Genomic DNA, 11,416 nt, shown 5'->3' with positions numbered 1-11,416 from the left:
CACAGGCGCTCACTCTCCCTCATCCTCTGAGGCGACAGCAGATTTTTTTCTTCACAGGTGATACCGCTCATATTTGAAGCTTTCTCGCACTTGTCAAATTAACTTCAAAGCTAATACGCCGCGCTCAATCTCTCACTAGCGTGATTTTAGCACAGCATCCTCCGGCTGAGGGTTAGGAGTTTGCAGTCAGGGAACAGCAGCTCTTTCAGACTGTGTTTGACACTTTTTTTTCTCCCTACAATTTCCTCCTGCTCGTCTTTTTTATTTTGTTATCTGCAACAAATGGAGGAACGCGTCTGACAACGGCAAAAACACTCCAAAGTGCATTTATCAGGTGTCAAACATGTTCACTAATCGTCCAGATCCATCCCGCGCTTGGAGAGGGCTGATAAAGAAGCAAGTGTTTGGCAGTGGAGAGGTGTGATGAAGCCATTGTGAGGCCCACAGTGGGAATCAGACAGAACAAGGACACTTTTTGTCTTTTAAATCTCACTTCTTCTTCCTGTCTTTAAAATCTTTATCACTGTGATATAAACCGAGACTGTAAGTGCAAAAATAAGTCTAATGAAGATGTTTGATTAACAGTAAAAAGCAGGAGGAAAATAAAGAAAACACTCCATGCTGTCACTTTTTGTCTCAGAGCTGCCTGACTTTCTAACCCTACTCTTTTCACATCTTCCTTTCACATCCGCATGTTTACAGGAACTGCAAATAAGAGAGAATGACACACGCATGAGGCTTTCCCACCTTGTCAAGAGTACAATTATCGAAGGAAACACTTGCAACTCTTCCATATTTCTGTGCCACAGCTGTCAAATGTGTTAAAGTCAGAAGAAATCAGAGGCTGCAACCAAAAAAACTGACCAGCTCTGGCTCTCCAAAAGATAATGCTTGAGTTTTAATGCACAAGAGAGCGAGTGTGAGAGTGTGTGAGCTTCCTGAGTGTTATCAAGAGGAAACACACAGCGCCGAGCAAGCAAGCGAGGGAGCGAGTCAGCGCCTCGGCTTGTTATGGTCTCTCAGAGCTTGCAGAAAATGAACCCTTTGACGGTTTCCTGCGGGTCACAAATCACCACGTCTACAACCTCCACCTTCCCTCTTTAACCTCTCTTCCCTTTCCGTTTAAATCTTCCCCCCCCTTCTGTCACCCTTCTTCTCTCAGCTCATCACTTATCCTCCTCTCCTGTGCATGAGTCGCAGCTTTATTACATCGTGCAAGTTGTTTTTGTTAAAATCTCAAACCGCAGCCCTTCACGAGCATCCTGACAGAGTCCGCCGCAAATTGAGGGATGGTGAGGTTAAAGTCGTTTGGTTGCACTGGTTGAGTTTTATGCAGTGTTGTTAAAAGGTTAGAGCGATTAATTAAGGTTAGGTCTACAATTTCACATGCCGAGGCTGCCAATTTTGGTAAAGTGAAGTGAGAGTGTTTTTGAGAGGCAACAGCAGAAGACCAGGAAATACTGCAGGTAGTTTATGTCTGCATTTCTCCAGAGATAAAAAGCTGCTTTTTTCCTCTCCGTCTCAGGAGAGCGAGAAAAACTTCTCAAGTCTTGTTTAAACATAAGGTTATGGCTCAAAGAGTGATTTACGCATGCAGGCACGCACATATAAACACAGTGACGCATCCAACAGCGTGGAGCCACCATGATTTATTAATAGTTCACGGATGTTTCTTAAAACAACATCCAATTAACAACACGGCTCAATCTCACCACTGAAAATGGACCTGAACCTGGAGTGGTGGAGAGTAAAAAGGAATGAAAAGTCATGGCACAGAGGTGAGGAGACCTGACAGGGTTGAAGTTCAAGCATGGCCTGGCAAATTAAATTACAGCTGGACAGCGCCTGAGTTAGTCTGCTGGATTCTCCTAGATTGGGTCAGGGATTTTGAACTGAGATGTGGTTCTGTATTGGTATAAAGCAAGAAGTCAACAGGATCTTTTAGGAGTGCAGTGTCTTAATAAGGTATCATGCTCCCTTGTTGTCTCAGTAATGTTTCTATTGTTCATTTCACCACAACAGAACTGCAAAAAAACATCAAGTGTCATAAAATAATTGCACTTTTTTGCTAATTGGCTCGTCGTTTTATTAAAGTTACTTGTTTGGCCTTTGCCTTTCTTGTGACGTGCAGATGATGAGAGGCAGGAAATGTTGGGCACCAACCCTACCGCTTGAGCTGAACCAGCATGCTGCTTTTAAACCAATCAGCCATAACATTTTAACCACTGAAGGTGACGTTAATATCACTAACGACCTCGTTATAATGACACCTGTGAGTGTAATGCTTGGTTTCGTCCTGAAGTCGATGGACAAATGGGCAAATGTAAGGAAGTGAGCGACTTTGACAAGGACCACTGGATCTTTGGAGCATCTCCGAATCTGCAGCTCTTGTTGGGAGTTCCCATTCTGGAGTCTACAGTACCCACCAAAAGTGGCCCAAGGAAGGGAACTGGTGACTAGCAGGAGGGTAACGGGGCGGACAAAGCTCATTGATGTTTATGGGTCAAAACGCACAATTGCTTACACTTAAGGTGCATTTCGACCAAGAGTTCCGGGGTGCTTTTAGTCCCCAGAACTACTTTCCCCGGAAATAAAAGGTTCCTGTGCACCCATTGTTGTCTGCGTTTCAAGCTGAAGCCCCGGGTAGATTATGCAAATCAGGCCAGTGAGGTATGAAGAAAAAAATAATAAAAATAAATAATATTTTTAAATCTTAATAAAAAACTAAACTAGTATGCATTCCCAGGAATTCCCTCTGTGTTTCAACAACTGTGTAAACTCCACAACATTGTTACTTTCAACTGAAAGTCCCAGGACCTTTGAAAAGTACTACCCACCAAATAGGGGCTTTTCAGGGGGGAGATTATCTACCCCTGAACTAAATTTAGACCCCGGTTTCTCCAGTCGAAACGCACGTAGTTCAGGGGTAAAGTCCCTAGTTCCTGGGTAAAGTTCCTGCAGTCCAAAAACGCCTTTTGTTGCTTATGGGGCTAGGTAGCGGCAGACTAGTAAGGGTGCCCATGCTGGCCCCTGTTGACCCCTGTGTTACGCCAAAAGTGGCTACAATAGCATGAGCATCAGAACTGGACCTCAAAGCAATGGAAGAGGGGGACCAGGAGGGAAAATACAACAAGTTCAAGGTGTTGACTTGGCCCCCAAATTCCCAAGATTTCAATCCAATCCAGCATCTGTGGGATGAGCTGGACAACCAAGTCCGATCCATGAAGGCCCCAGCTCATAACTTAGTGGACTTCAAGGATCTGGTGTGGCCACTTGATGCCAGACACCACAACACACCTTCAGAGGTGTAGCAGAGACCATGTCTTGTCAGGTTTGGCCTGTTCTGGCCTTGCAGTTAATCAAGAATATAACTGGGAGTAATAAAAGTAAAAACATCTTCAACTCTTGAAGAGGTCTGCAATGGATATCTCAAAGTCTGGTGTTGTGATTAAGATATTTAAGGGTTTCAACCTGTGATTCACATCTGTACTAAACCATGTGAGACATATTAAAAGTCACATGTTTAGTATTAAATGAAAGCCATGTGGTGTTGTAACTCTGCAGCTAAACTCAATGCATCCTTGGGGTTTTTATTAAGCGTGCAGGTGCTTTTTATCTCAATAGCATTCATTGATTCCAGGCCGACTGCAGTTTAGTCAATACATGTGTGCGGTGTCTGACACAATAGTGGACTACAGGCTAGCACTCAGAGGTGGTGTAGGCGCTTCACAATAGACAGGCAGAAGGCAGAGAAAAGTAGATCTGCAGTGGAGGAAGTTAAAGTCCTTACTGCGGCACATGGAGCCTGCAGATCTCTAAATCGACGCCCACATGTCTGATTTCTTCAACAGTTCGAATGAAGCTGTTGTGCTCACTGACGGCTGTTTTTACAGACTGGAGAGATAGTCAATCAATCTGAGAAGAGGACAAGTGGGTATGCTAACTTCAAGCTAAATACAAATGGAGGTAAGTTAAGTAGAGATTGATGCAGCTGGACAAAGACAGTACCTTTAAATGCTTGGTTAAAGGTCATAAACTAAACTTATAACTTCTCTTGTTAAGAGGAAACCAGATTAAATAAGAAAACAGCAGACTCTTTATGAAGTGAAACAACGGAAGAACTCAGTCTAAATGCGGAACAGGAAGAAAAGGTTTTATGATGCTGTGTTTTTGATGTGCTATAAACAATAACGGTGTATTAGAGGATTTTTTTTGCTCCAACATAGGAAACACATCAATAATAAAAAAAGCACCAGAATCCACGTGCAGAACCGGAGTTAAGAGAAAATGTATCAAAGATTAACCCAGGATCCGTGAATCCCCTTTCACACACGCATTGCACTTCTGGAAATTTCCAGAAATCTTGCATGTGTGAACACAAATGACCTTATTTTACCCCTGAACTTTGTCTGGACATTTTCCAGCTGGTGTCTTATTACAATGCCTGAAGTCTTGACTCTATGTGTGAGCACAGCAGGTGATATTCAGCAACATTAACCTGAAGTACGTGGGCGAGTGATGGCGTTCAAGTTGAGCAGAGTTTTGACGTTTCACTCTCTTAATGTCAGTTATTTGTTTTCCAATGATGTGTATGTTCTGCAGAAATGTCAATATACAAGTTGTGGTGATATAAATGTAGCAACAGTCACAATTATTGGAGACTCCTCCTCCTCCTCCTCTTCCTCCCACCTAAACAACACTGAGCATCTAGAGTTGGTATTGGTATTTACCAGTTTTTGCTGGTATCAGATGTAGTCGTCAAACAAGTTCACGACAAAGCAGTGAATCAACTGACTTAATTATTTTCCCAGTAACGCCATGCGTCACAATACAAAGAAAAGGGTAGGTACTGAAGCTGTCAAATTTGCTTGACAAAAGCAGCAAGAAAATACTTCTCTATTAATTTTGTTCATTGCTGGTAAATGTAGATTATTGTGCATATATGACTATTTAGATCAAATGTCAGATAGTGGTTTTGTATGACCAGAATTCATGAATATTAGCAGCCAAATTGGCTGACATACACACAAAAAAAAAGTCCACCATGCAAGACTAAAAATCTCCCACTGTGAGAGGGTGGTGTGGGATGACAAGTTCCTGAGAAAACCAGGGTCTGCATGTCCTGAAATTATCTAGAAATGTCAGGAGTTCACTTGTGAGAGGGCCTTACGTTGGTGTGTGTGTGTGTGTGTGTGTGTGTGTGTGTGTGTGTGTGTGTGTGTGTGTGTGTGTGTGTGTGTGTGTCTTAACTTCCATGGACAGACCAGACCGGGACACTCTGGTCTGTAAGTCTCCACTCCCTGTATTTCAGAGGAAGGGTCCCAAGGAATGTGCTGGCTGTAAATGCAGAAGATATCAACCATGTCAGCGTGTGTGGGTGTGGGAGTGTGTGTGTGTGTATTTGGAGAAGCGAGAGTTCGAAAGTGACATGTCAGGACTTGAAACTGAATAGACTTCCTCTGAGACTTTCCCGTTCCCTTTTTGCTGTAATACACGTCATCATTTGGACACTTGATCGTAAATGGAGCACACAAGCGTACAAGCACACACTCAGGCCTTTAACAATTGTGAGGTTGGGGATGTATCAGCCTCATGCATGAGACAATAGAACAATCAGACTCGGTCGTTAGCTTCCAGGCTCTAGGCTGAAGTCTGAAAATGCTCCGTCTGCATTTCAGTCCCTGTTTTTTGTTGTTGCACCAAATCAACGCTGACCCCTAAATACTAAACTTGAACCCCTAACCATTCCCTCCCACTCTTCCTCGAATCCCTCGTCATCTCATCCCGTGTGTCCTGGGTGTCTTCTGCCCAATAATGACGCACCGAGACAGACCGAAATAGACCCTCTGGTTCAGCCGAACTCTTGAGGCTTCATATCTCCCTGCCCTGGCTTACTCTCCCTCCCTGCACCAGCTCTCTCTCCCTTTCTCTCTCTCCTTCTCTTTCTTTGTTAGTCGATCAATAACCGCCTCAGGACTCAGACAGCCTTGCCTTGGTAGTTTGGACTTTAAACACAGCAGACGTACACAAGACAAAGTGAGAAAACAGAGAGTGAAAAAAGAGCAGGGGAGAGTAAGAGGAGACAGTGGCGACAGTGGCGGAAAGAGGGGACACAGAGGGGGCACTCGAGCAGAGCAGACATCCAGGAGATTGTGGTTCAAAATGTGGAAATTCTTTGTTCCCCCTCAGCAGAGGAATCAGATTGTTCCGAGAAGTTATGGTTTCTAAATATTTTCCCTTTTAGCTATTCATATTTTCTCTATATCATAACATCCTGGCTCAGTTTTTGCAGACTTTTGGATGCAATTTGATATTCTGTGTGCTGATGTGGCTGAGCAGTGGGACCGGGACAAGTAGGCCAAGTCTAGACTTCATCATGAAATAAAACCATTACACCCAAGGCTGCAAATAATGTAAGGAAATAAGATATCAGTCGTTTTTATATCACAAAAATATCAAGACACACCTTTGTGTAATTCAAAACAGTCCACAGATTTCATAACTTAAAGTCCTGGCTTCATGTTAAACACCCCAACACACACTTTGTGTGTTAAGTGTACACAGGAGTGTAGAACACTATCACACCACTTTTGGTCCTAAATTAAAAACCTATTAGTATTAAAAGATACTTTTTCTGACTACAAATCTGAGGCCTTAGACAGAACTATGCCTTACTCATTCTCTTTAGATCAGCTGGAGGTAATCCTGCCATTAGACAGGCAGGCCATCCTCCTGTTGGGTCATTCTTTTACAGTAGAAGTTTCTCTCTTAATCTCCTCTATCCCTCTTGCCAACCCCAACTCGGTCCAGGCAGACGGCGGTCTAACATAATTCTGGTTCTGCTCAAAGTTTCTGCCTGTTAAAAGGACGTTAGTCCTTGTCGCTGTAGCTAGCCAAACACTGCCAAGTGGAATGCTTATGGTGGATTAAGATGAGATCAGACTGAGTCCTGTCTATAAAATGGGATTGGATCTTATCCTGATGTTGGGTCTTTGCTAATAGTTTATCATAGAGCATGGACTAGACCTGCTATGTTTGTAAAGTGTCTTGAGATAACATTTGTCGCTATATAAATGAAGATTAATAAGATTGATTGAAGTCAGAGACTAGCTCTCCATTCAAGCGGTGGCTTAAAGTTCTTGAAATTAGAGATCTAGAATAATATATTTCTTCCGCTCTCTTTTAACAACCTCACGCTTTGAATTATAACCTACGATGTGTTAAGACTAAGGCATCTGGAGATCAGTTTCTGTCAAAGAGAAATGGAAGCATTTTTCTGCTTTCACTGTACATTTCATGCCTTTCATTTGTCCTTCAATCAAACACACATAAAAAAGATTTATCAAGCGGCTGTTTAAAGACTACCAGATGTAGACTGCTGTGATGTTTTTCTTCATTTTACATAGGAAAAACATTTTTACAGAGAATGATGAAATTCATCATCCATTACGAAAGAAAAAGAAAAGAGGGACATTTATGTTGCTGAGGTACAATGTAGTCAATCAGAAGATACAGATCATAAAAAAAAAGCTAAAAAATGGATAGTAGAAAATCACGTGTGTATAAAGTCTGCACGGATCAAGACTTTCCAACTAGTACCTAACTATGTTGAAGCAGGGATCATGCATAAAAGACTGTCAAAGTGTTTTGGCTACAAGAAACATTCATTTTCATTCATTGATTGATATGTAGATTTGATTAATAAATGATTGTGTTCTCTTGAAAACAAACAAAATCAATTTTTTTTACAAGCACAAGCTCAACTTGATGTCTTTAAATGACTCACTGCTTCAGCCCACAGTCAAAACCCTTCAGGATTTCCAGCTCAGTCAGTTATAAAACTTAAAATATAATCCATTTGTTATGTGTGAGGAGCTGAATAAAGAATGTTTATGGGAAATGATTGTCTAAATTTTGTGTCACTATAACCCTGGGTAGAATCAAAAAGGTAATTTTTTTAATGATGGTTATGTACAGTGTGATGTCTCCTCCTAGACTGAGAATTAACGCTGAGATTGTTCCAGGGCTCCTCCAGCCATCATCGAAGTACAGGCGAGCGTTTCTCTCCAAGCAAGGTGTTCTTCACAAAAAATGCAAATCGGCAAACCAAGTGAGAGTTACTGTGCGACCATGACAGAGACAGAGAGAGTGCGAAAACGTAGCGTACGCCATGAGTACAGAATAACACACGGATCACTGCACTCCAGCACAGAAACACCACATCCTCTCTGTGATGACCTGACACAGAAACGACGCAAACAAGGAGAAGAATGGCTCAGATGAAGTGTAGCATAGTGTGGCCCACGGCCTGGAGTTGGACGTTACAGTTACAGGAATGGACACAAACAAAGAAAGAGGAGAGAGAAACAGGGGAGGGAATCCCCTGAGTGCAAAGCTATGTTCAGCAGGAATGTTCTGCCGCCTGTTCTCTCATGTAACTCGACTGGCAGCAGCCCAGAGTGCTGTCTGACAGGCGGCGAGGGAGGGAGGGAGGGAAAAAAGATGGATTTGGTGAGAAGGAGATGGGTGGAGGATGAGAGGAGTTGCATAAATTACCACAGATTTTTATTTATGTTTCGCAATTTAAAGTTATGTATAAGTGGCAGCGCGGGGTGATATGATTCTATAAGATGGGATTCTTTGAGGCTAACTTTTAAACAGAGATTTCTGAATAGTGTTCAAAACATGTATGCTGCTAACATCTCTGAATGTAACAAGTCATTTCTGGTAGAGTCTCAAAATGTTAGGTTCATTACCAAGATTTAATTTACTGGATTTGGAAAAAAAAAACTATCATTCCAGAGTAAAATCTTAAATGAGGTTTAGACTGAACAATCACTTTCCTTCTTGATCAACCTACAAATTGTTTTCTTGAGTTAAGTACGTCGTCTGAAAAATGCATTTTACATTTTCGGATCTATTAGTTAAATCTTTGTGTGAATAATCCAAAATCTAAAGTTTCATTATCGGCTAATTTAATGTTCATCTTCATGATTAATTGAAATGAAGAAGGATCACTGAAAAAAAAAGAAGGAACACTAACTCATTATTTCAGAATCATCTTTTTAGTGCTTCAAAATTTGAGATTGTAGAGGCAGAAAATGTTTGAACTCAAGAAATCAAATTGAAGTTTAGTGTTAACTCAAAATGTTAATCGACTGTTCAATTACTTTTAACTTTAAATTAAAAAGGTGACAACTGATCAATTAAACATCTTATAACTGGGGCTTTGGAATCTGAATTGTAAACAATTCACTAACCTCTTTCACAAATGCACTCCTGATAATATTTAAAAGTTATCATGTTTAGATCTTGAGAAGATTCGCTACTCGGTCGCTGGCTGTAACAACAAATTCAAAAAGATACGGGGACCTTCCCTGGACCCCATTCAGAAACTCCCATCATTTTAAACTAGCGCTCTCCTCTTCTTGTCTTTTTCTTTTTGAATATACATGTGTGATATATTATAATCATACAATTTGAATCCCTATTGTCTTTCTTTTGTACTTTTTCACTTATCCGTATCTCATCTACTTTTATATTTTTCCTAACGCACAGTAGGCTACTTAATCTTATTTCCTTTTTATTTTTCTATGTCATTCTCTTTATTTCAGGCTGTATGATAACCAATTCCAGCACTTATTTATCCAATAACTCCAGAATTTGATATTTAAGCACAGTGACATGAATATCCGGCAGTAGACAGGGATTTGAGGGAATGAGTGAGGGGGTTCCTGTATCTTTCACTCTTATACTCTTATATCTGTATACAAAACTAATACAAATATTGTTGAGTAAAAAAAAAGTTATTAAGAGCTCTGCCGTTAAAATCATGTAAAGTTACTTGTCCACACATGTCCCTTACATGGGGAGTCTCTTGCAGGTTCCCACGGGAAAGAGTCTAATGTCATAATACTTCCTGCTGTGTTTTCTCATTGACTCACCCAATTTCAGGGAACTGACGCAAGAAATAATGGATAAATTCAGAGTGCGCACCCTGAGAATTCTTGGATGTTTGTGGAGTTTTGTGCATGTGTGAACACAACTCCAGTCTGTTTTCAATCCCCATCATTTCACCATAACAATGGAACCTCACAGTTGGAGACACTGACTGAGTTGATTCAACTACAGAGAAGAAAACCTCTCTTTGTTCTTTGTCTTCTGATCACGACAAATAAACACAAACTCTTCGCTGTGTTTGCTTTTGGTTTGTAGCTGAATCCAAAATTAGTAATAACTAACTGCTTTCTTGCACATAAGGACCACAGTGAGAGTGCTAAGACTGTGGGTGTTAGTAAAAAAAGACTTTCAGCAACTTTGAGAAATACCGAGTTGAAAATACTTGAAGTGAAAATGTATGCTAAGCTGCAAAAAATCCATAAAACAATCTGCTGCAGTTTCCTGTAGCTGAGACAAATAATAATGACCATAAGTGTGAACACCGTAGTAAGAAAAATACAGTATTCAGAGTGTGTTTCATAATTCTGCAGCTATAAAGGAGAGAGGGTGCGAGCCAGACAAGAGGGCTTTAGGTTTTTCAAGGTAACACAAATCAACTTGATGGCCCTGTGTGTGTGTGTGCAGAAAGTGTGTGTGCATGTACTAACTTCCCTCCACCCAGCGTTATATTCATACCCCTCCTGATACTGAGGTCAAAGCAATCACTTTGTTAATACTCTGACATATGGACATGCTGCACTCGCATTACCCCACCCAATCCCTCCACACACACACACCTGCACTGTATGACATAATCCTCACTGTATGATGATGTCAGATTATTGATATGTCCCTGTAGTTCACTTAATGCGATGAAGAGAAATTGCCAAGAGAGACGGAGTGAAAAAGGAGGAGGAATAAGAAGAAGGAGAAGAAGCAGGAGGAGGAGGAGGAGGAGACGTGATGCAGAATTTGGGGGCCAATTAAAAGGCAGGCTAACAAGGCTAATGAGCAGACAGGTGGCCCCATTACAGAAGCAGCCGCGCACACACACTCATTAACACACTCGGCACACACAAAACCTCCCCTCTGGCTGGGATTAGCATGTGTGTGCGCGACAGTGTGTGTTTGTGTGTGACCCCCCCTGTTTCCCCGTTAATCAGTCGCCACATTCGAGACTGCAGGCAACAGGGTGTTTCTGTGCCTGTGCCTGTGTGTGTGTGTGTGTGTGTGTGTGTGTTTGTGTGTGTGTGTGTGTGTGCCTGTGTGTGTGTGTGTGTGTGTGAGAGAGAGACTGGAGGCGAGAGTGTGAAATTGGAGTGATAAGGCAGTTAACATTCAAACCTCCCCACCTGCCCTGTGCAACTCCACCAACACACAGTGACACACAAAACACACACACATACATCTACACTTGTTTCTTTCACTCTGTTTTTGCCTCTGCAACCCTGTGCATCTGTGTGTGCACGTGAAAATA

The 11,416-nt window shown here is 41.7% G+C and overlaps 1 protein-coding gene across 2 annotated transcripts in view; it reads right to left on the bottom strand.

Annotated features, from left to right (window-relative positions):
* Window positions 1-11,416, bottom strand: part of hs6st1a (heparan sulfate 6-O-sulfotransferase 1a) — an 81,046-nt gene that overhangs the window by 15,882 nt on the left and 53,748 nt on the right. Inside the window, exon 2 of one of the 2 annotated variants that reach the window (XM_034675227.1) lies at window positions 5,251-5,337. The exons of the other annotated variant lie outside the window; for it this stretch is intronic. Within the exon in view, the coding sequence (XP_034531118.1) occupies window positions 5,251-5,337 (87 nt within the window). The remainder of the gene's footprint in view (window positions 1-5,250; window positions 5,338-11,416) is intronic. 2 annotated transcript variants of the gene reach the window in all.

Source organism: Notolabrus celidotus, chromosome 22 (genome assembly GCF_009762535.1).
Source record: "Notolabrus celidotus isolate fNotCel1 chromosome 22, fNotCel1.pri, whole genome shotgun sequence".
Classification (NCBI taxonomy): domain Eukaryota; kingdom Metazoa; phylum Chordata; class Actinopteri; order Labriformes; family Labridae; genus Notolabrus; species Notolabrus celidotus.
Note: the sequence above shows the minus strand (reverse complement) of the source record. Positions and strands in the feature narration are given on the sequence as shown.